This window comes from Pezoporus wallicus, unplaced genomic scaffold, assembly GCF_028554395.1.
Source record: "Pezoporus wallicus isolate ANWC-B61680 ecotype Strahan unplaced genomic scaffold, APGP_CSIRO_Pwel_v1 contig_8000, whole genome shotgun sequence".
NCBI classification, from domain to species: domain Eukaryota; kingdom Metazoa; phylum Chordata; class Aves; order Psittaciformes; family Psittacidae; genus Pezoporus; species Pezoporus wallicus.
The window spans coordinates 429,678-454,575 of NW_026635009.1; the positions used below are offsets into that span (position 1 = coordinate 429,678).

The window sequence follows — 24,898 nt, forward strand, 5'->3', positions numbered from 1 at the left end:
GACTGAGTACTTTAAGAGCTGGCAGAATGAAGCTCCATTTCAAAAACCTTCAGGAACTGTTTTTAGGTGATGCCAAAGTGTATGGAAGAATTCCTGCCTACATGTTCTGTGCGCTGGTAATCTTAAGTCTTAATTGCTCTGGAAATCTACTACCTGCCTCCAGTTAAGCCTTTCCTGACTTGTAGGCCGTGTCAAGGCCAAACAAAAAATGAACTTGCAATACAGCGTTGCAGTCATTATAAACCTGAGCTATTAAATGCTCATAATGCTGGTAAAAAGTGTAGAATAGCTATCCACTCTGTCAGCAGAATTCATGATGCTTGGTTTCCACTGGATTTTTATCTATTATTCAGCAGTAGTAACCCATGAGCTCCTTTGTTCCAAATCATGTTACCTTGTTTCCATACTAAATGAAATGTATCAGATGCCTAGGGTTTAATAAATGTCACCTAATAGCAAAGGTTAGTATTAAAAAAAAAAGAAGAAACAAAATACCCCAAACAAACTAAAAACCTATATTGAGGTGTTCTGATGTGTTCCTTATGATACTAGCTGCTAAGGAAACATATTTCTTACTCCTGTAGCTTTACATCTATTCTTCCACTATTCTCCTGGTAAGAAGGGATCATATCCTATTCATGCTTTATCCCAGCCCTCAGAGGGACTGCATATGATTATTATTATTTTTATTATGATCACCACACACATCTGAGAAACTTACCTGTAATTTAACAAAATTCTAAATATTACACAGGTTAATTGTACTTCCTTAATTGTACTCAACTTTGAACAGCAGAGGCCCTAGCAATGTGTGTCTTAAATCAGAGAATGCACCAGAGAATGACCACAGAGTGGTTTTCACAAGGTCTTTACAATTCATTCTTTAGGCTCTGGTGAGCATAAGCTCTTGGTGCTTCAAGGAGACTTCCACTAGCAGAGGTGCAGAGTCTTTCACTTGTCAATATATTTTTTTCTTTCAAAAGTAATTATCTGTGGTGTTGGTAGGGATATATATATTTTAAATTTACTTTAATAAATGCTGCCATATGCACTAGTGTTTTCTCTGAATGTGATCAGTTGGACACACATTTTTCCATTAACATGTGAGCATTACCAGCCACGTGGAGTTTTTTGCTTGTCAAGGGTGTACATGTTTCTGCTGGTGTGCAGCCAGAAACCATCGCACTCTTGTGTCAGGATGATGTTACGTAAGTGCCACTTTGGGAAAGTTTGTGTAGTTGTCCAGCACTGGATTTTGTGCTGAATGGAGATCTTTACATTCCAGTTCTAAGCCCATCTGTTTTCAAAACAACTCCGTAAACCTGCCTCACAGTGTTCTAATGTAAATAAGCTGCAAATGACTCAGTCCTCACATGTGAGCACTCCAAGGAACTCCCTTCTGCCAAGCACTCACTTCATTTAGTTAAAATCACTTTAATACTGAGTCTTACAAGATGAAGTGCTGCCACAGCCTCGTGCAGCCTACTAACCAAAATGTGCTTGCTTCCCCTCTGTTCCTCTCCAACTCCTCCAAATATACGTAACTTCAACGATGTGGGGGTTTGGTGGTTTGGGGTTTTTAAGGTGTATCAGTCTTACCAGTCAAGGGCCTCAGTACTTGACAGGCCCTACTGAATTTGGTTTAACTGGATTGTTTTAAAACTAATAATAACCAAGTCAAACTGTGCTGTAAAATTGCCAAAATTGGAACTTTTAATGCGTCATGACAACTTACAGCTGGACATAGAGAAATGTTCGCTCGCCCCTCACGTGAGACAAATGTGCTCACAGATCTTCCTTTGGAGGTGTGCTGCCCCAGCGCAGGTGCCATCGCTGCACCGTCACTGTGCCCCTATGCTTTCCAGGACTCGGTAAGTGCAACTTTGCATAGATAAAAACTGGAATACGCACGTCTTCAGTGGCGCGGGAGCAGCAGCGACTCGGCTCCCGACTGCTGGGATCAGGCGGACATCGAGCCGGGCAGCGGCGCTGGCCCGGGGTCCGCCCTGCCGGCTGCGGAGGCCGAGGCCCAGCAAGAGCTGCTCGGGGCGGCCTTCAGCCGGCAGCTGAACGTCAACGCCAAGCCCTTCGTGCCCAATGTCCATGCCGCCGAGTTCGTGCCGTCCTTCCTCAGGGGCGGCCCGGCGCCCGGCCTGCCGCCACCCTCACCCCCGCCTGGCCTGCCGCCGCCGCCGCCCCACGGTAGCTGCCGCGCCGGGACGGGTGGGCGCTGAGGGCGGAGGGATGGGGGCCATGTTGGAAGGGCGCGGGGCCGTGGTGCGAAGGGGCCCGGACGGAGGGCTGCTGCGCCCCACAGGGCAGGAGTTGAAGGACCACGCGGGGCTGGTGCGCGGCGCGGAGGGCCTCCGGCGGGCGGGCGGGCGGGCGGGGGAGCCGGGCCGGCCTGGGGAGCGGCCCGGGGACCGGGTGGGTCAGGCTGGAGGGGTGCGGGCGGTGCGGCAGCGTTGGACTGGGGCTTGAGGGGCCGAGGGGTGAACCGGCCCGGGGGTGGGGGAGAGGCCCGACCCAGCGGTTGGGGCGCCGGGTGCTAACGGCAGCAGGAGGTTCTCCCCAGTGAGGGGCGAGGGCAGGTGCGGATGGGGAGCCGCCGAGGAGGCCTCTTTACAGAAGAGGGGTCTGGGGGAAGGGGCTTAAGGCAGCGAACTCCAGGCAGAGGAGCCTGTAGGGCATAGGTGAGGGGTTGGTTGCAGCGTCTGATGCAGCCCTGAGAGCTGGGGGGCCTTGGGAGGGGGTCTGCAGGCCGCTGTGGTACAGCTGGCCCGGGTGGGGAGGCTCTGTGGGACGTGCCCTGAGAGGCCAACCCGTGGCACCGGGACTGTGCTCTAGGAGCAGCAGGAACTGGTGTGGTCTGTCTGTCCACGGATCCTGCGTACGTTTCTGTGGTACCTTTACTCGCAAAGGGTCGCCCATGACGAGAGGAAGCCATGTAGTCCTCTCCTTCCTAAGGCGCTAGAGAAGTTGTTGAAGATTTTGGCGGTGATAAATTTAGTGTTTCTGGGGAGAACAGCACTGCTTCAGCCACTAGTGGGTCAGATGTATCTTAAATGTCTTTTTGAAGATTACAGCAAGTAGTTTTGGGGTTGATTTTCTAATACAGTGCTGATAAAGGATTAGTAGGTCAGGGAGGTTTGTCCAGCTGGCCCTTCAATGGAATAACTTGAAATTTACCCTACTTTTAATTTCAAAGGATCTTTGTACACAAAGCCAGTGTTTATATTCTATTTGCTTTGCATATGGGAAATTAAAGGAGAGCTACTTTTTCATTTCCAGTTCCAAACTGAAGGTCCTTCCAAACATCAGACTTGCAAGTTAACTTTGGGGTAGTATTTTAACGTCGCTCCTGCAGCTAAGGAGTTTGAGGCCTGGTTGAGTATGATAGTTTAACAGCTTTCTATTTGCCTCTATAGTTTTCTGTATTCCTATTGGTACAACAGAAAACAAGCTAGTATTTCACATACGGATTCTAGTAATTTAATTTCACTAAAGTGATTACTTGTTACATTATGTTTGTCATGATTTCCTGTTGATTGTGGCTTATTATTTATTGCATTCTGATTTAATATATTTATTAGTCTCTCCCTAATACCTAAGTTATCAGGTGTTAATAGCTAAAATCTGTGACTTTCATATATGAAGCTTTAAAATTTTCATAGCAGAATATTAACCTTTTTTTGTGTTAGAGTAAATGTTAGATTATGATTTTTATCAGAAATTGTCACTCATGTGTTATGCAGGCAGGACATGTGTTAAAATATACTTTCAAGAAGCCATGGGCAGACTCCTGTCTTCCATTTAGAACAGATGTATGTGTTAAGGTTCACGGGTGTAAAGGGAGAGAGCTTGAGGCTGGGCTGAACCTGTGATGAACTTTTAAATAATCTTCAAAATCCATTCTAATATGTTTTTCAGCCATTGGAACCTGAATCCAAGGAGATTTATAACTATGTAATCAGTACTATGATCGAAAACTTTCTTGGGGTTTTGAATATTACTAGAATAACTTTGTTTTTTTTTTCTCCCTGACTACTTTTGTAAGGTTTCTCTTCAGGCTTTACATATATATGTATATATTTAGGATTTAAACTACATTTCCTCACCTGCTCATTATATTTATTTCTTCATGATCTCCTTTTCTCCACTCTTTTACTACTTCTGAGGCCTATGATAAGCTTTGTCTTTCCAGAAACTAGACTTTACTGAAAGCTTCTTGATCATCTAGAATGATCAGGATAGCTTTTCTTTCTATCTTAGTTGCTGAGCACATTTCTTACATGCTGGTATAATCTACCTGGTTTGAATTCACTTTGCTCCTGCATCTTCTTCAAGGTTTAGAATTTTGAGGTTTTATAATTAGGTGGAAGTCCCTAAGATTAAGCAAACAAAAATGTGCAGATAAAAAAAAATAATTTTTTCTTACCTGGAATACTGTACTTGTTATCTACCTTTCCAGGTCTGATGTACTTGGTTACAGTAAGTAATTGACAGCCTTGTCCTTGCAGGTGTTCGTATAGGGTGACAACTCTTTTCCTGGCCAGAAGAACTAGGTGGAGCTTGCTCTGGAAATATGTCAGAACAACATGTGATTAGACAGTAGTGCTGAATAGTTACTTTTCAGCAACCCAGTTTGCTTTTGCTCCCACAAGGAATTAGGTGTTCTGTGACACTCATTCTTTGTTACCTTGTGAGGAAAAAATATTTCTCTTTTTTTGTCTGTACAAATCCTGGTTTGTACTGAGAAGAATCTAAACTAAGATTGATTCATAGGAAGGACCTAAAAAGCTGGGTGTCAGTTTGAGGACTTAAGGTGCTTAAAGTTAAGTTCTGGTAACACTTTTCTTCTTGGAACTTTCTCTAGGTGAGGTTTTTTTTCGAATCCTAATTCCTTAGTAATTCAAAGGGTGTTGCAGGTTGAGATAAATGTGTAGTAGCAGCATGGCATATGGAAAAATTGCACAGCACTGATCTCCAGTGTGTGGCTGTAGTGGGTAACAGTGTTCCCTTTTATGCAAACTTCATGTTTTTAGTAATTGGTATAAAATTCCTGTCACTTGTGTTTAGACCACTGAAATAAAGCTCACAGAAGCTGGGTAGGGAACAAGAAGTCAACTTCCTAAAACTAGGGAAGTCCTAAGACCTGCATTCCAAGTAGTTTGGAACTTCTGTTTTATGTGTACTTATGATTGCAAATGCTCTATTAGGGAGAATAGCTGACCAATATTTACCACTAATATAATTCTTGCTTTCAGATAGCTTTGTGATAGAATTAGTTTGGAATTAAATTATCATTTGATTATATGTAAGAAGGATATGTTACTTAAATTCTTCAACCTAAGGAACAGATTAAAACCAGTACGTTCTAAACATTACAGCTGCAAGGACTTGCTTTTATCAAATTGTGTCCAAGTCAAACTCATTTGTGTGAAAACTTTCCTTGTTGGAGTCTATTGGTCATGTGAAAAAGAGACATCTCGATTTTTTTGTCTGCAGCAGGCATTGCTGTGGCACAGCCCCTTCCAGTGAGCATGTCGAGTGTGTCATGAACAAGTTGTGTTTCTAGGAAAGCTTACTGTAGATAGTTGCTGGACTAGCAAATCCAACTCAATTAAGGTAAGGTAGGATAGTCAGAATGACAGCAGATTGTGTTAGGGCCTCTAAACATTCTTAGTCACAACTGCACCTTGTAGCTTCACTGTTCTGTAGCATCTGTGACTTATTTTTGTTCTGTGGATTACTAATTTTGTAAGTGCATATAAAATGTAATTACATTTGGGTGGCTTTTTGTGGTGGCTTTTGGATGGGTTTTTGTTTCTGTACCAAGGCATGGGTCAGAAGTGTAAGGGAATAGTTAAAACCTGCTCCCTTCCACCCCTGCCTGATTAATAAGATTTCTACTGTGGAAGTTTTGGTTGGATCTCAGGGATGAGAGGAGTGAAGGATTTCTGAAAATGCAGTGTCAGCCTGCATTCTTGTGGTTCAATTTTTGTTATAGTTCTGGAATATTCATGGGATTCTTGGTAAAATTCATCACAGCTTCCTTGTATGGGCTTTACCATATTTTTTACAATATTTTATTTCGGATTGTCTTCTTTTTAGAAGTAATTCGCTGATGACTTTGGAGCAGGAGACTGAACTAGATAACTTCCAACCTGAATTGTTCAAAGATTTGAAGTATGCAGTGGTGGTGGTAAGAACAAAGTGTTATTAGCACAAAAAGTGTGTGACACATAGCAGTTAGTATAGAGACAGATAGTGTTTATCCTTTTGGTGGTACTAGTCCTACTGCTTCATTTACTAGCTCTCTTGACCAAGTAAGTTTCTGAACATATTAGTTAATGACTACAGTTTTGACAACTTGCACCTACTGTCTTGAGCCAAGCAAACATCTGGCTTAAGACTCAGTGCCCTTTAGGATTGCTTCACTCCCTAAATATTCTCACCTGCCTGCAGTAGTCACTTTTAAAAATAGTTACATTAAAGCAGTTGCACATCCTCAGCCTTCAAATGCTGTAAGTGGATAAAGCATTTATCTTTCTGGTTTTCCTTGCCCTCATTTTCTTGACTTTGTAGCTACCTGGGCCATCCGCATCATATCCCACTTCTTTCCCTGGCATCAGAATCAAAAGGAGGAGTTTCAGTATCTTCTGCTTCAGTTCTGAAGCCTATAATTTGCAGAGTAGGATGATGAATTACCTGTATCATCACATTCCCCAAAACTGGTCACCATCCTTTGTAGACTGTATTTAAAGACTCTGCAACAGTTCAGGCCTCAAGAGACGTCACTTTGCATGTAAACTTGCTAAGAAAGGCTTGTTTGTTTAAAACTAGTAGTCCATCATTCCAGAAGCTATCACATCACATGGTTTACTCATATGAACGTTTGAATAGCCATATGCTGGTGGTTTCCTCGCAGGTAGGGTGTTGGTAACGCTGCTGTTAAAACTTTATAACTAAACATGAACTGCTTATGTGACAGCAGATCGGTGCCGTGAATACCAGTATATGGTATAAATTATTCTTATCAAAAAAATCTCAAGTCATCACTTGACTGTCTAGAGCAGTGTTCTGTGTCAGCTCCTCTAGGCAGGTGAGCTGTACACAGTCTCCATTAAAAGCGCAGAGGCTGTATTTCTTGGCACTGACTTGTCAGATGATCAGATATAGTATACGTGTGTGATGCAGTCAAGGTGCCAGTGTGTTACACAGATGTCCTTTGTCTACATCTGAGCTGTCCCCAGGAAGGCAGCCAGGATTATGTTGCTCCTGTTAGAATAATTCATCATTCTTGTGGTCTTTGTATGTCTCCAATAAAAGGTGGACCACAGGAGACGGCTGTGGATTTGATGAACTGTCCTGGAGTCTGCATGCAGTCTGCTGACCGTGTGTTTGGACTACTGATTTAATGTATTTGAAAGCACAATGTTACCTTAAAACTTGATTGCTGTGTCAAAATTAACACAAAAAGGATTTGGGATGATTCTTGGGTTCTGTTATCAATCTGGTTTTACAATTCTACTTTAGGAATTTGGGGATTTCTCTCCTGTTTTGTGATGACAGGAGAAGCAGCTGATTGTTTGAAGCAAAGATAGATTGTTTTGGGGTTTTATTATGAACAAATAAAGCAGTCAAAATGTAATCAGTGAAATTTATGGCTGTGTTTTGAAGAGGTCTGTATGAAAATGATGCTGAATTTCAGTACAAAAATTAGTTTAGGACAGGTGATGCAATACTGAAAATGCATTCTCTAGAATTATTTGAGAATTTATGTGTAAATTTTACACTTACATGTAAATGTTAAGATCCTGAAATCTATGCTGGAAAATCTATGGGGTGCTTAGGTTTGTTGGGTTTTATTTTGTTTGTGTTAATTGCTGTTTCTATTGGGTTATGAGATCTTAGAGAGTGGAATCCTTAACTGTTCTCATGCAGAGCTTCATGTCTTGACTGTCGGTCTCAAAAATCAATTTATTAACTGAACACAAATACTTGGCCTTAAGGAAGAGGGGTTTTCATTATATTCCCTGAAAATCCCCATAAGCTTTCTTAGACTTAGTTGTGAAGAAGCATGTGTGGTTTAGATAAGACAAACTTAAGGTGTGTCCTCGTTGGGGAAAGAAAAATGTGGGTCTTTTACTAAACTAACATGTAGTAAAATCCTATGAGTACCAAGCAAGGGCTGTTTTTTTTTTTTTTTGTGAATTTTTACAAAGTTATGTTGAAACTGTTAAAGCTGCTCTTACATTGGTGCATTTCAGAAACTGAGCATCCACCTTTGTCCACTGGTGAAGCTGGGGCACAGGCTGCGAAACAGGGCAGAGACAAGAAGAAAGTAATTTTGGGTTTAAGTTAACTTTAAAAACATCTGCCTTTATTATAGTGAACTCCTGAACACCGTTTCTTTCTGTATATTTTAAAACATTAAATATGAAATATTTTGTTTAACTTTAGGACCTGTGCTTAAAGTAATTTTTTTGTGGGTTTTTTGTTTTTTGGGTTTTTTTATTCTGATTCTCATGCTCCGTGTGTTTGACCCAGACCTTTAATTTTACTTTTATATTTTTTATTTTTTAATTCAAGCTTTCATTTGAAAGGGTGGGGGTGGGAAACATCTGTTTTATAATTCATGAAAACTGTTGAGACTGTGTGACTATTGTGCAAATATGTACTGAGGTATTCAATCTCACATACGTAAAGGTGATGGGGATCCTGAGATGGGTGTCATCTATTTCTTCACTCTTCAGCCTTCCAAGAATTCCTGTGAAGGAACTTGTTGCTCCTCCAATACAGGCATCAACAAACTCACTGTACAGGTCATTTAAGTTTAAAAAATAAGATGCTTCTTTCAAGCTGAATTTGCCTCTTTTTTTAATTTAATCTCTCTCTCTGCTCTGTTGTGCAGAGAGTTTCCTTAACCCCCGTACTCCACCTCAGTTGTCAGGTTCCAGTACTGGTTCTTATCAGTGCAGTAGCAGAAGGGGGCTGGGAGCTGTGAGTGCTGCCATGCATAGCAGCAAATGACAGCCCCTCATCTGTTCCATGAAGGCATTTGCATTGTGGCGCAGGTAACCACTTCTGAGCGGTTACCCATGAACCTCTGAGCAGTCTCTGCTTGTGTGGAGACATCTCTTAGCTTATTCTGGGATCTAGTAAATACTGCAGTAAAGATGGGAGTTGTCATTACTGCTTAGCACTTGAGTTTGACTTTAGTAGTGTATTTTAACTACCACTCTTTCAATACGGATTCCTAGTTTGCTAGCTCTACCTGTTCTATGTATAAAAATCTTACTTTGTTCTAAGATACATGTAATTATATAGCAATATTCTGTTTCTTCTGTGGAGGCATTGTAAATTGTTAATGCTGAGAAGTTCTTGATTTACTCTGTTTTAACACAAAATTTTAAAGAGGGTAATTGCCCTGGTTTTAAAGTTGTGTAATTTTTGTACCAAAATAAAGACAAAAATTATTTCTGCCTTATTCAGACAAGACTCAGAATTACATAATGCCCTTGTCTGATGGTGTGCCAGTACATAAATGCATGAGGTGTATCCATTTTTCCCTTTGGCGTTGACAACAAAGATACTCCAAAAAATGTCCTAGGGCTCTGGTGTTCAAGAGGACTAAAGATAATCCACTCACCTTGTGTAATACAGCGAATAAGGTTGCAACAACAGTTCTTAACTTACAGATTGAGGAGAGATGGAGTATGGAGGATGCCATGCAAAATGTAATTGCTGTTTATTGTGTGTAAATCCAAGAATTTGAAGCATTATTTTGAGATATGGGATCATTAAAGACCTGATTTCATACAAACTACATTTTGAATCCCACTCATCTGACCAGATTCCTATCAGAATGATTTTCACAGATGAGGATCAAGCTGAGCTTGAAATGTGTTACAGATTGTCCTGGTTTCATCTGGGATAGAGTCAGTTTTCTTTCTAGTAGCTGGTGCAGTGCTGTGTTTTAGCTGTAGTCTGAGAATAATGCTGATAACACGCAGATGTTTTAGTTGTTGCTCAGTAGTGCTTGCCCTGGTGAAGGACTTTTCAGTCTCATGCTCTGCCAGAGAGAAGGGGCATGGGAAGTTGGGCGGGAGCACAGACAGGACAGCTGACCCAAACTAGCCAAAGGGGTATTCCATACCCCAGCGTGTCATGCTCAGGATATAAACTGGGGTTGGAGGGGGAGTTAGCCAGAAGGGATGGATCACTGGTTAGGACAGGCTGCGTATCTGTTGGTGGTGAGCAATTGTATTGTTCAGGTTTTATTTTTGTTGTTCCCTATTATTACTAGTATTGTTATTGTTGATATTATTTCTATTATTTTTATTATATTTTCCTTAATGTTAATTATTAAACTGTTCTTATCTCAACCCATGGATTTCACATTCTTCTGATTCTCCTCCCCAACCCACTGGGGAGTGGAGAGCAAGTGGCTGCATGGTGCTGAGTTACCAGCTGGATTTAAACCATGACAGTCCTTTTTGTGGCCAACATGGGACACGAAGGGCTGAGATAACAACAGAGCTGACTGGAGCATGTTAAACCGAGTTTGTTGTTAGCATTCATTGTATTTGTTTAGTAGTCACAGGTCAAAATGTTGCCTCATTTGTTCTCAGAATGGTTTGCTAGGTGATGCTGTTCTTGTCATATGTACTCCGTGTGGTGATGTTCATCCCTGGGGCTTGGGCTCAGGTTATGTTGTTGTACACGGTAGCGCTGTGTTGTATGATGGAATTGCTGGTCATGAGACTTAATCTGGTGTGTGCGCTCAGTATTGTCTTCCTCTTTGTCTCTCGGGAGCCATCTGTTGGGAACCATTAACAATTACACCTTTGGCTGGTAGAGCCAACCAGTAATAGAAATGCCTTCCTACGGCTTCTGTCCTTGCTTTTCACCTTTTTTCCATCCCTCCTTTTCCACCTCCTTTCTTCCAGTATTTTCATTCTCCTCCAGGATATATACAGGAGTATCTGAGAGTTTTAAAGATTTCGAATATTCTTTAGTTATCCTTGAAACCAGCCTGGTTCTTTACTAATAACCAGCATGATTTTGAATGTTTCAAAACAGATCTTCCTTTGGGTTAAACAGCAATATTTGGCTACCCCAGCCCCTGTTGTTTCAGTTTTCTGCTCAATGCTGATGTGAGATGGAGGTGTATTAGCATTGTCGGTATCCCTGTAAGGTGAAACTGGTAGAACCTTTCCATGCAGCTGTGATACCAAACATGTATTGTTTCTTTGGATACAATGAAGCTGGTTTTTAAACACCAGTTAGATGCTAACACTTAAAATAGCCAGCATGGCCAAAAAGGATGGGCAGGTAAAATACTATGTATAGAAATACTGCTTCCTTTGAAACTTGCTTTAAGTGTATCCTTCCCTGTGGGGGGGGAAAAATAAGGAACTGTTTTTAGAACTGGTATGTTATTTTCACAACTTTCAGGCAATGTTCTTTAGAAGTATTTGTGCTTGGAGGTTATATTTAGAACTGGTTTTGGGGAGAGTGGTGGTGGTCTTAAATACACTTCTTGCAATAAAGTTGGGAGATGGTCTTTTGTGCCAAAGTGTGGTTATATCAGGGTATTTTAAAAGTTAAACCTTTTTCTCCATAGGTGCACCTGTAGAGACTTCTCCAGAGGAGCAGCCAGCCTCTTGTGAAGGTAATTAGGTTTGTGTTCCGATGGTACACAGCACAGCTCCATTACACACGACTTCAAAAAAAATACTGCAAAGAATATTATTTTTTCTTTCTTCTTTCTTTTTTCTTTTTTTTTTTTAGTCTCTATGAATCATTTCCAATCTTCATTCTCTTCATCCTCACACTACTATTGCAATGCAGTGTGGTAATCTGTGGCTATTTACAGCTTGATAGCCAGTCAAGCAAGGCACATAAAGACCAAGTGGTCATAAAGCTGCATGAGCAGAATCTGAAAAATGGAATCTGTATATTAAATAGCATTGGCAGGTACTCAAATACATGGTAAGTATGTGTCCTTAATGATACCTTTTATTTCCCCCTAGGTTCAACTGCTGCTGTTAACATGGAAATTTCAGAATCTGTTGGTAAGATCAGAATTGTTCCATTTTACTCTGATAGTACTATAAAATACTACTAGAGTGCTTTTGCTGAGGCATTGTAAACAAAATCGAAGAATACCTTATTGAGCCTTTGCATTTTTGGTACTTACTAATTTTCATCGTGCCTTTAGATTAGAAAAGAGGTGACTGAACACTAGTGTGCATTGACAGGTGCAGTTGGATTACTTCACTGAAAAAGCATCAGTGCTTTACTTAAAATTAATTTTATATTACAAAATAGTCCCTTTGCTATATATGAAACAATGATTTTAAAAATGCTATAGCAATCTGTAACAGCCATCAGGACATGGAAATTGTATCTTCCTCCTTGTATTTGTATGGCTTTTGAGGAACTTAAACCATTATCCCTCTTCTTTTCTTTCTAACCGTGAAGTAGCCTGTGTTTGTGGATTCAGACCAGTGTGGTAGTATGAGGGGATCTTCAGATTTCTTTTTTTCTCTTGTAAAATTGTTGCCTTTTTAAAACAGAAGTGTCTTAATCCCTATGAATCATAGTTTGCTGATGTTAGCACACATGCTAGTTTGAAAGCTTCCAGTAATATTATTTTCAGAAATGAGCAGCAGTTGCCCATTTATGTATGGAAAGACATTAACAGGCCAGATCATTGAAATCTTTTGATTGCATCTTTGGGACAGGGGCTTTTCTCTATAGTCAGTGCTTTTAATTTCATTATTTATTCCAGTATATCTAACTGGTTAATTTTTAGTGGAAAATGGGGAGACGGAAATGTCCCCAGAAGAGTCATGGGACCACAAAGAAGAAACAAGTGAAGCAGAGCTAGGAAGTGGTCCCGCAGGGGATGCAGGACCTTCTGAAGAAAGTGCTCAGGAAATGATGGAAGAGGAGGAGGAAATACCAAAACCGAAATCTGTTGTAGCACCGCCAGGTGCTCCTAAAAAGGAGCATGTAAATGTAGTATTCATTGGGCATGTAGGTAAGTTTAAGTGAATGTGAAGTAATTGGATCTTTGGATTGTGTATTACCTAGAACTCTGAGGATTAGAAATTAATCCTGCCCTTTGTAGGGATGTACGTATTCACCATGTCTTGAGGTTAATAGGAGCATTCATTCTAATGAAGCTGTTCTAGAAAAATGAAAAAACTTAAAGGAGGTCTTTCAGGGATAGAGTGCCTGTGTTCTGTGGGTCACAGCAGTGTCTCAGATACCTGCTCTCGAGTGCTTAAGTGACATATCTGTGATTATGATCCAAAAAATAAAATCAGAAAGCAGTGCTCCTTTTCTCCTTGTTTTAAATATTTTCAGAGGGTTCTTGTTAATTGTTATTAAATTCCAAAATTATTATTTAAAATATTAAATACTGTACAGATATAAAATAGTTGAACATAGTAGATGAACATAATTCAGAGTTAAAATAAGCATTTATAGCAAAATGTCCCACTTGAATAGTTCCAACAAACTTCAGAAAAATCTGAAGTGGTGTCAGAAGTACAGAAAAATTATTGAATCATGAGTTTTACACTGAATTCTGTATCTTTGTGTAGTCTCTTATCACCTTAAAAGTACTGTAACTTAGTCCTCAGGTAATTCAGAATGGAGTCAAAGAGAGTACAGAGGCAGTGGGAAGAGGTAATGTCCCAGTATTGATGCACAGCTTATAGAAGTTAGGGACAAGGGAGAAAGGAAGCAGAGAGGGATTTTGCAAGAGCTTCCCACACTCTTCACTCATGCTTTTGCTGGATCACTGCTTGTTGGGTTTCTTTTTTTGGGAGGGTTGTTGGTTTTTTTTTTTTTGTTATGGATAACTCCAAGTTCATGTGTTTGAAACCGGATTTTTCAAAATTCAGTGTAATTGAATGAACAGTAAATAACTATGAAAACAACAGAAGCTGAGAGATGACTCAAGAAACTTAGATTGCAATTAAAAAATATAACTTTAAATAAATTAGATGACCTTGTTCATAATTTGTTTGTGTGTTTGGTTTTTTCCTAGGATTTTCTTTTAAATTATGAATGACTTAATTTTGTTTAAATGTTTTTTGTTTTAGATGCTGGCAAGTCAACTATTGGAGGACAAATAATGTAAGGGAACTTAAAGTTTTAGGATTTGCTGTTCTTTCTTGTGAATTAAAAATACATTAAGTAAAATGAGTAATGTTTTCTTTATGGCTTTAATCAGTATAGATTAATTTTTTTATGATAAAATGTTACTCTTCTTGTCAACTTAGTTATTGTCCTTGAAATTTCTTAATTCCAGCAGATCTAATCTAACCACTATAGGAGCTGCACTTAATGGGAACAACTGTGCAAAGGCATACATTATTAAATTAAAAAAAAACTTGAATCCCTTTCTTAGAACATGACTCTGTTTTAGTTCGTTATTTTAAAATGCTCTGTGAAACTGCTTTATACCCTTTGTTAAACTTTGCCTTTTTTGTGAAGATTTAAAAAAAAACCCTGAATATCCTTATTCCCTGCTGCTAATTCTGTCAGGCATAATTTGATTTCAAAATATGAAATTATAGTAGTTAATCTTTATGTCTATTTTAGAAACAGTATCCAGAGTCTGTAATATTGTTGAGACAAAAGTAAATAAATGCACTTAGATCTAACAGTTTAAAAGCCAAGAAATGGAAAGCTGTACATGAATAAATGCTCTCTTGCTGAGCTAAGTATTGCTATGTTTTAAAAATAATGTTCTCAGCAAAACTGGGAGGACTTTATCTTGGTATTTTCATCTTGTTTTGTTTTGACCAAACTGGAATTTTGGAATTGTCACGCTACATTTAACCTTGTAGTTCATACTACAGCAAATTAGCATTTAGTATCTGATGGGTCTGAGTATTATCCTTGTACAAGGAGATGCCTATTCTTAACACTCCTTCCAATGTGTCCTGTTCCTAAAGCTTTATGTGGTCTTTCATTTTTGCAGAATATGCCTTTGTTGTAAGGGTGGGAGGAAATTGGGTGCAGCTACCAACTTTGTTATTAACTCTTTATTTACTCTTATCATACTTAAACTAAGTAGATTACTGTAATTAGAAGATCAAGTAGAAATAACTGAGGGAAAAATATAGACGTTCTAATATAATAAAACTGTACTCAGCTGCTTTTCATAACTGAAAGATCTCTCTTAAAATATCAGTTTCCTTGTTTTCTCTAAAGAGAACGAAAACAAAAATATTTGCATGTGAAAAATTCTCCTGTCACAATTTTTACTTAATTTTTAAATACTGGATTAGTCTCAGAAGTGAACTTAACAGATATAGTTCCTTTTCAAAGCTTGTCTCTGTAGAACATTTTATAATTAGGCATAAAAAAAGACTTTCCTCATACTTTTGCTGAAGTGGTACTGGTGTCATTTTTACATGTCAGATAATGATGTGGGTTTTGTGGAGAGAAAATTCCACTGCAGCTTGCATCATATTTCAAAATAATCTGTAGGTACTGTACAAGTATTTAACTATTTGGAACTGTGATTCTACTTTATATAAAATTGCACCTTCCTCCCTTCCCCTTCATAGGTATTTGACAGGAATGGTTGACAAAAGAACACTTGAAAAATATGAAAGAGAAGCTAAAGAAAAAAACAGAGAAACATGGTAAGAACCTTCTGAAGGTAAATAGTGCACTTTCCTCTTCGCACTGGGATGAAAATGGGAAGCTGTTTTTTTTAGTCTCTGTCCCTGCAGCACTGTCTTCTTGCTGGAGTGAGTTTTGATTGTGTATGTGGGGAATCTCGTTTTCCTCCAGTACTATAACTAGAACTGCATGAAATAGTGCGATTCATGTTGGAACAGGTTTTGGTGCTCCATTGCTTTGGAAAACTTAGTTGGTAAAAACAGATACAAGGCAGACACTTCTCTTGGAAAGTCCTGGGGTTATTCTGTCTGTATCTCTTTAACCTGTAAAAAGCACAGAGAGATCTAAGGGACAAGGATTAAAGCTGTCAGTTTGGCAGACATGAGGAGAGAGCGAGTGAATAGTTTTTGGCTGTCACCTAATTTTTCTATGAATAAAGATAGGGTCTGCAGTTCTTAGGGTTCCTCCAGGCAAGACGATACTGCTGTCATGTTTGGATTTTCTGTGGGCCTCTTGTTTGGTTTGGATTTTGTTACTGTCTTTCGGGTTTTGGTTTTGTGTGTGTGTATACAGCACATACAGCAGCCTTCTTTCTCTTTCAAACAACTCCTGGAAAATTGATCTTCCTTTCAAAAGCTTTCCATTTTTGGCTGTGGTGGAAGAAAACGGAGTCATAGGGCTCTGGAAAAGAAGCAGCTAAAGACTTTCCTAGGGGTAGAGCAGCAATTGAGCATTCAGTTCAGGGCAGTGCTCACCCATTGATTGTATTATGTGTGATGGGGGATAGGAAGGATGATAAGCATCATCCCACTGTTGGGAGATGACAGTGGTAATAAATATTTCAGGTCCTTGCATCAAAAACCCTGAACAGCTGGAAAAGCAGATTTCCTCTCCTCCTTCTCATTTAGAGGATGAGTTGCAAGAAGTGCCTTCTTGAATGCTATTTTTATTCTTTAAAATGTCTTGATATACAACAGAAAGTATGACATGCCTCTGTGTCTTTATTAAAGGTCTTGCATGTGAAGGGAGCTGGCACTGGGCACTACAGCTCACTATATATACACAAAACACTGAATAAAAAGTCACTGTTGATCTTGGAAGTGCTTAAGTTCAGTAATGATGAGGTGATTAAAATAGTTGAGCAGAAAAAAAAGAATTTTTACGATGAACAAATAGTCATACATAAATGTAGTAAAAAATAATACAAAAATAGAATGTTTGTGGGGGGTTTTGTCTTTTTTAGGTACCTTTCATGGGCCTTAGACACAAACCAAGAAGAACGAGACAAAGGTAAAACAGTAGAAGTGGGTCGTGCCTATTTTGAAACTGAGAAGAAACACTTCACTATTCTAGATGCTCCTGGGCATAAGAGCTTTGTTCCAAATATGATTGGTGGGGCTTCGCAAGCTGATCTTGCTGTGTTGGTAAGGCTAAACCAGATTCTTTTCTGTTAGATATACTGTGGAATTAAGCTTTTGATTAGGTTTTTTTTTTAGGTTTACTGTTATGGTTGGTTACAGTAGGCAGAATTTTCAACTCTGAAGTCTACCAGGTTGAGTGGATTTTGGAGTAACTTCACAGCTTCACAGAATTGTCCACAGGTGTCATGTGGCTTTATATATATATATATATCAATGCAGAAACTAATAGGTAATATTTAGGATATACCAGTCAATGCATTTGGAAAACTTTTACTAGTGTTAACTACCCAAAGTAATGTTTGAATAAGGCAGGCTTACCCATTGCTGATCATTTCATTGAGACAATTGTAGAACTCTTACTAAAATGTGTGTTTTCAATAGGTTATTTCTGCAAGAAAAGGAGAATTTGAAACTGGATTTGAGAAAGGTGGACAAACAAGAGAACATGCCATGTTAGCAAAAACGGCAGGTGTAAAGCATTTAATAGTTCTTATTAATAAAATGGATGATCCAACTGTAAACTGGAGTAATGAAAGGTGAGTTTAATATAAAAAAAAATCTTTATCAAAAGATACAGAAGTAAGTCCTAAGTAATTTTTTGCATCTTATTTTTGCCGAAAGAATGGTAGAGTGGTGGACTAAGGACAGAGGTTATCAAAATTGCAGGGAAACCAGAAGCACAGTGCCTCTTAACTCAGCTTGAAGTTCTATACTACTTACTTTAAAACGTTCACTTTCACCTGTTTGGCTTCATGCAGCTGTGTCTTAACAAAGCCAAGCATTCTAAGAGTTCAGTAGTTGACTTGAAAACTTCATAACTGAACCAAAAAGGAAGTAACTGTTTTCAGTAGTTTAGTTTGCCACATTCTTGGTTGCTTGGCCACATTTCTGCTAAACTCCTAGCTTAGATTTGGTGAGAACAGCAGTATCCTGTTCACCTGATGTGTCCACCCTGAATTATTTGGCCTTGTTCTTTTATGATAAACTGAATTGAATAAGCAAGTCATAAAGTGGCTTGTGGTTACAGTCTGAGAAGGGGGGAGGGAGAGAATTTTGTGATGATACAGGGCAGGTAAAAATAACTAGAAGTAATGTATAATATTTAAGTAACTAATAAAAAGGATTAAGTTACTCTTTTCTGCCTTAATGCTTAAAAGTTATTAAAGGGTATGAGGCATGCGCACTTGTGCTGTCTTGCTCCTGCCCCAGCCTTCCAGCATCATTGAATTCAGCTGAAACTGACTGAGGGGAAACAGTAGAAATAACTATCATTAAATCTTATGAAACGATATAGAAGATTGGAGGAAATTAAGCCACCACTAAAGTGAAAGCTTGCAGCATGACTTCAGTAGCTGTCTGCTTGGTCTGTCCTGCTAGCTGGGCCTGGATCTCAGCATATGCTGCTGCTTACCTAGCCCTGTAATTGAGGTATATGGAGAAAACTGATGGTGCATTGTAGAGCAGAGGAGTGAGGGAGAATAGACAATACCAAGTTGTGCTGCAAAACTGGGGAGAAGATGCAAATAGGCCACTAAGGTTCTTAGGTTTGCTTGCTGCTCACATAATAACTGATGAAATTACTGTGGGGTTTGTTTTTTCTTTAAAGCATAGTATTATGTCATGCTGAAATAATTGAAACTTATCTAGATCTGCTTGTCATTTTTAATAGATATGAGGAATGTAAAGAGAAACTGGTGCCATTTTTGAAGAAAGTTGGCTTCAATCCCAAAAAAGATATTCATTTCATGCCCTGCTCAGGACTGACTGGAGCAAACCTTAAAGAACAGTCAGAATTCTGTCCTTGGTATATGTATGTATCTTAAATTGAACAACTTGGATATTTGCTGCATTTCAGTAAAAGTAAATGTTACCTTGCAGTTAGGAAGGAGTATAGCATGATATATTGTAGCTGTTTTCTAAAGTGCTTGAGGAAATACAGTTGGAGCAACAAGAATACAGCTGTGCAATGAGCCAGATAAAAGCAGTTTCTGCAAAGGATTAAAGTTAACAGAGTCTGTGATAGTATAAACAGTATTATTTGGCTTTGTGCATTTGAGTGCCATACTAGCTCTTGAATTTTGCAGTGATGCTGCAGTTGACATGTTGCTAAAATGAGTAATTGTTTCATGTGAAGTTTGCTTAAAGCTATATTATAATTAGTGACAAGCCGTGTCCTTCCCTGGGTGTCATGTTTTCCAATATTGTTCATGGCAGATATTAATGAAAATCATATTTAGACCTAGCTTATGGTTTTGTATTTCTAAACCATATTGCACATCTAGCAAGATTCTTAAAGGAATAATAAATTTGTTTAAAATATGCCTGTAATGTAACTTAAAAACTACATGTATTTCCCGAGTACCAACCTGTCAGACAGTGTAAAGTAGACACTAATGGTGGCATGTTAGGATAGATTTAAGTGCCTTCGATGTCACTGTTCTTATTAAGGAGAAGGAAAATAATTCCCTTTTCTGGACTGCATTTATCCATTCTGAGTAACTTTGCAATAGAAGGGTGCTCACGAAATTGAAACAAATGCCTTCTGCTGTTTTAGTGGACTACCATTTATTCCCTACCTGGATAACTTGCCAAACTTCAACCGTTCAGTTGATGGACCAATCAGGCTGCCAATTGTGGATAAATATAAGGTACAAATTAACGGGATTGCAAGTATAAATGGGCTGTTTTCAGAAGGCAGTATATGGACTATTTAGTGTATTTTAGAGGGTATCTTTTTTTCCTTGGTATATCTACATTTCCAGCTGTAGCATAGAGGCAGGGTGGGGAAGTAATTTTTTGGCGTTATATGAGACTTCTCAAATCTGTAATCTTTCATGAGAACAGTTAACAAACCATTAAGTATAGCAGTGCTAAATAACTTCACAGGGTTAAGTAATCATACATAGAGTTACATCATAAATAAAGCAGACTCTTTAGGAACATGTTTTCAATTTTTATGTAACTTTTTTTTGAAGGATATGGGCACTGTGGTCCTCGGGAAGCTGGAGTCAGGCTCTATTTGCAAAGGGCAACAGCTTGTGATGATGCCAAACAAGGTATGGTTAGATTTAGGTATTAAAAAATGTTACTACCCTAAAAAAAAGAGCTTGACTCTTAAATATATTTATTACTTGAAATCAGAACACTTTTTGTTGCTCAGTTTAACACAACTAAGCTTTCGTGTTTTACGTAGGTGATGTTTCCAGGGCGGGGTGTGTGTGTGTGTAGTTCCTTAGCATTCAGAATGCAGCTTGTCTCTCCTTAGTAGACTCAACTTCTGGGCTGCAAATCATTGTAATTTATTTGAACTGTAGTTTACTTTGCATTTGTGCTTTGCATTTTTGGCCCACAAAACCTTTTCCTTCTGGGGTTATTTTCCAAAGGGAAATAGGAAAAAAATTGAAAGTATGCATCAAGTACGCAGTGTTCCAATGAAAGACCTAAAGTTTGCTTTAGTCAAGTATAGGTTGGTTGTGCAGGTAGATGGGTGTTCTATAATATAAGATTATTGTTTGGAATCATTGTGCTGCCCTGAAGAATGTGAAAATTAAAAAGTGAAGGATGTGAAAACATAGTTGTGAAAACACAGGGGAAAGGCAGTGGATGAGAGTGTTCTCAGCTAATGGTGGCATTTTCTTCCGTTGGTTTCCTATAAAAAGGGTTTAGTTGTTCTTGCCTATCCATGTCATCTTGATTTAAGCTGACACACTTTTCTAATTCTGTAGGCTGAGGTAGTTTGCTAGATAATGTCTCAATGCTCAAATGTGCTATAAAGCTACAGTTTATTGAAAGTTGGTATTTCCTAATCAAAATACGCTGATCAGAATGACTTCCATGTTACTCAAGAGCTGCTGACAGTTGAAACTAAGCTTAGTTTGAGATTCTGTTTTTCAGTTTTTAAGGTAATTTTACAGACTACAGACAATGGCATTTTATAAAACTGCTTGACAATATCTGACACCCAAGTGATTTTGGGTTGATTAGGAGAAATGTATAAACTGTAAATGGCTGTATCTGAACAGTTACGAAATTCTCAGTAAATAGCTAGTGCTTTTGATGACACTTCTTTCTCATTACTTTGGCAGCTAGTGAGAATTGAACTAAAACTTTAGGTAATCAGAACAAAAGACCTCCTCTTTAACTTATCTGCTGTTCCAATATTTATTTTCCATTGATAAGTAGAACAATCAGAAGAGAGGTTACAACTGAGAGGAATGTGAGGAAACAGATTTTGGTGTTTGCTTGGAGAGTGGTCATTGATATACATTTGGTATTTTTATCTTCTCCAGGAAACTTTATAGAATTTTGGGATTTGGGGATTTCCTGGATGATGTTAATATTCAGACTGTTACATTTTGCATGTAATAAGGCTATACGACAACGTGGCTTTTCTGTTCTTCTTGGATAATATGTATCATTGTATCTCCCATCTCTTTACAGGTTTTAAACTCATTTCACTTTGAGAAATAGTGGATGTTTTTGAAATTTGCTTTCCATTGAATATATACTATAGAATTATATTAAGATTATTTTATTAAATATACTATTTTAAATACTTGTAACTCTTAATTCACATATTTTAAGTGTTCTGAAGCTCACATAACCAAATATAATGAATTTAAACAGTAATGGCATTGAAATCCTCTTGTGGTTAAATGATTTGGTACCAGACTAAAATATTCACAATAGAAAAATACACTTTTGCTTTCTTTAAGCACAACGTGGAAGTTCTTGGAATCCTTTCTGATGATGTAGAAACTGATTCAGTAGCCCCAGGTGAAAATCTAAAGATCAGACTGAAAGGAATTGAAGAGGAAGAAATCCTTCCAGGATTTATTCTCTGTGATCTCAACAATCTGTGTCATTCTGGACGCACGTTTGATGCCCAGGTAGAATAACTAATGTTTAATTGTGGTACAGATGGGTAAAAAGCATTAAAATGTTTAGATTTGGTAAAAAAACAAAACAAAACTTCAGTAGTTTGAAGTTTCAGTACAGACTTCTTATTCACTATCGTATCTCTAAATTGCCAGTAACATATACCTGACAGTCTGACATCTTGAATTTGAGGTTCTGAAGTATCGTTTATTTGTTTTGAATGTAACTTGTCAATGAAGTTTTAGATACCTGCAGCTGCGAAAGCAAGATCTTGTCATGCTAACTCTTCAGTTTTATACTTTCATATTGTAAAGAACTTACTTATAAATTCAGTTTCTTTCAAAAAAAAAAAGTGTGTGTATATTGTTCAGCTGTACATTTTAATATAGTTCTGTGTTTGGTTACTCTCTTTTATAATTGAGGAAAAATGCACTTACTTTTAATTGTTTTACAGATAGTGATAATTGAGCACAAATCCATTATCTGCCCAGGTTATAATGCTGTGCTACACATCCACACCTGTATTGAAGAAGTTGAGATAACAGTAAGTGTCCTTTTAAGTTGTGATGGTAATACAGACAATCCCCATGTTGGGGTGAGGAGTTATGTCATGTTATACAGCTGTAGAGCAACTAAACGCAACAAAGCCTGAGTCTTGAATAGAATCTTTGCTCAGTACTGTAACACAACCAGAAATAGCTGCAACTGTTAGCATAAGCCTTCTGAAGAGTGTGAAAGGTCATGACTGACTCCCTTATGCAGTAAATGTTAGAAGTGGTATTTTTATCTTCTCCAGAAAACCTTGTAGAATTTTAGGGTTCAGGATTAAGATTCAATAAATATTTATTTATAAGTATTTTCTTCCTCAAACCACTTCAGTTTTTTTCACAAAGGAAAAAATAACCCTTATTCTAGTTTTGGGGTTTTTATTTGTTTTATACAGGCCTTAATCTGCTTGGTAGACAAAAAAACAGGAGAAAAAAGTAAGACACGGCCCCGTTTTGTGAAACAAGATCAAGTATGCATTGCCCGTTTAAGGACAGCAGGAACTATCTGCCTTGAGACATTCAAAGATTTCCCTCAGATGGGTCGCTTTACCTTAAGGGATGAGGGTAAGACTGATTGACAGTTACTAGCTGCTGCAGAAATCATTATGTGAAATAGGAAATCATGCATGGCAATGAGGTATTAAAATGCTAGTATGCAGTTGAAATTGCTATCTGGTAACAGTGGAAAAGTAAATCTAAGCAAATAGTTGCCACTGCGCAGAGTTCTTGCTAGTAACAAAGTGTGTTTTATTTTAGAGGAATAATGTACAGAAGTGTGCACTGTGAAACAAAAAAAAATTGCCAGTATTGTTGGTGCATCCTGGAATGTCCACCTGCAATATGAATATCATAGTTTCTCTATTTAAAGTTAGGAAAGATAAGTGAGGGTATATGTTGAGCTTTAACCTGGTAATCTTGTACACTTGTGGGGCACATTTAAAATAAATCGTCTTTAAAAGCAGTACACAGATCTGCTAGAATGATTCTGCCTTGCCTTCCCCTTGGATGAATACAGATCAGGCTTTCCACAATCCACATTTTATTCTTTACTGTGAGAATAGCAGGTTTACTATTTTGAAGACTTTTATTTCCCTTATAAAATACACTGGTGCTTTCAGTCTACAGTACAACTATTTATTCTCTGTATTATTTCTAATACACTCAAGAGCCTATATGTTTGAGGAAAGTTTTCATGTTCTTAGAGACTTTTACATTCTTTTCATAATATATGTAACTCTAATGTTTGTCTCCTTGGTTTAGGTAAGACCATTGCAATTGGAAAAGTTCTGAAACTGGTTCCAGAGAAGGACTAAACATTTTTCTCAATGACCCCGCACAATACTGTGAGGAAAATCGACTCTGCAAAAGCCTACTTCACACCGCCTTCTTATTTTCTGCCCATTGATAAACTTCCCCCCATATTTTGCAAAGACAAATTTCACAGCAAAGGTCCACATTATGTCAGCTTTCTCATATTGAGAGCTCTGCTATGCCACTGTTGAATTTTCCCAAAAAAGAATTTTTTTTTTCTCCCAAATTCTGCTTCCTTGGAAAGATTCGGCAATAGCTTTGTAAGTGATGTGGACATAATTGCCTATAATTATGAAAATCTAAAGGATTTTTAATGTTTAATTTCCCCCAGCATATATATTAAGACCTCTTTTTCCAGGCAGATCATTCAGAGTGTGCGAGTGTGTGTGCACATGTTACAAAGATGACTACCATGTTAATAAACTATTCAATTTGAAATCTTTTTCGGTATTTGAATTGCTTTTGAATAGTGTTTTTTATCTGGATGTAACGCAGTTGCATTAGCTTTTTAACTTCCCAGTAACCTAGATCTTTGGTTACTTGGACTTTTCTAAACTCCTCAGCCTCCCCACACACACAGTTTTAAATGAGGCAATTGGGCACTCAACCAAGTTTGTATTAAAAGGATTAGGTTTGCCCCTTCCCTTTGTTGATGCGTTCTTAAACTTGAAACTATTCATGCAAATGTGGCACCTTCATCAGCTTTACGTTTGTTAATATCTTCAGTAAATTTAGGTTGACTTAACATCATTACTAGACAGTTAAGTCAATTTTGAAGGTTAGAACTATGTACTGTCTTTATAAAAAGTCAGCATTATTAGATTCCTAACTGCAGAAATGCTAACAACCAGTAAATCAGTGAAACTTGCAAAAATAAGAGAGTCTGTGGCAATAGTGCCTATTAGTATTTATAAGAGCTTCATTTTGTGGGAGAACTGGGCCAATTAAAAAGTGCCAGTTATAAATTACTCAGTTCACCCTGGCTTTAATTTAGAGGGCTGAATAATCCTTGTTGTTTTAAAGATCAGTCTGAACTGAGAGGGAGAAAGACTATTTAAATCCCTAAGAGTTTGCACATAC

General features: G+C 38.3%; 1 protein-coding gene and 1 long non-coding RNA gene across 2 annotated transcripts in view; one reads left to right on the plus strand and one right to left on the minus strand.

Moving 5' to 3' along the window:
* Window positions 1-1,929: 1,929 nt before the first annotated feature.
* Window positions 1,930-24,260, plus strand: LOC130597385 (eukaryotic peptide chain release factor GTP-binding subunit ERF3A). The gene is made up of 15 exons (XM_057405913.1): window positions 1,930-2,202; window positions 11,633-11,680; window positions 12,042-12,083; window positions 12,827-13,054; window positions 14,127-14,160; window positions 15,603-15,680; window positions 16,904-17,084; window positions 17,463-17,617; window positions 18,751-18,891; window positions 19,636-19,729; window positions 20,057-20,137; window positions 21,797-21,970; window positions 22,414-22,503; window positions 22,903-23,071; window positions 23,768-24,260. The coding sequence occupies exons 3-15, from the start codon at window positions 12,062-12,064 to the stop codon at window positions 23,818-23,820; spliced, it is 1,500 nt and encodes a 499-aa protein (XP_057261896.1). The 5' UTR covers window positions 1,930-2,202; window positions 11,633-11,680; window positions 12,042-12,061; the 3' UTR covers window positions 23,821-24,260.
* LOC130597585 (uncharacterized) overlaps window positions 3,302-24,898 on the minus strand; it is a 33,822-nt gene continuing 12,225 nt past the window's right edge. Inside the window, exons 4-5 of the long non-coding RNA XR_008971814.1 lie at window positions 4,439-4,577; window positions 3,302-3,440 (exon numbers count right to left, since the gene is read on the minus strand). This is a non-coding gene — a long non-coding RNA (uncharacterized LOC130597585). The remainder of the gene's footprint in view (window positions 3,441-4,438; window positions 4,578-24,898) is intronic.

Excerpts from the sequence above, each read along its gene's own strand:
- LOC130597385 (XM_057405913.1), top strand. The coding sequence starts at position 12,062 with ATGGAAATTTCAGAATCTGTTG. Across the intron at positions 13,055-14,126 it reads AGTATTCATTGGGCATGTAG|ATGCTGGCAAGTCAACTATT; the intron begins GTAAGTTTAAGT and ends TTTTTGTTTTAG. Across the intron at positions 21,971-22,413 it reads GACGCACGTTTGATGCCCAG|ATAGTGATAATTGAGCACAA; the intron begins GTAGAATAACTA and ends ATTGTTTTACAG.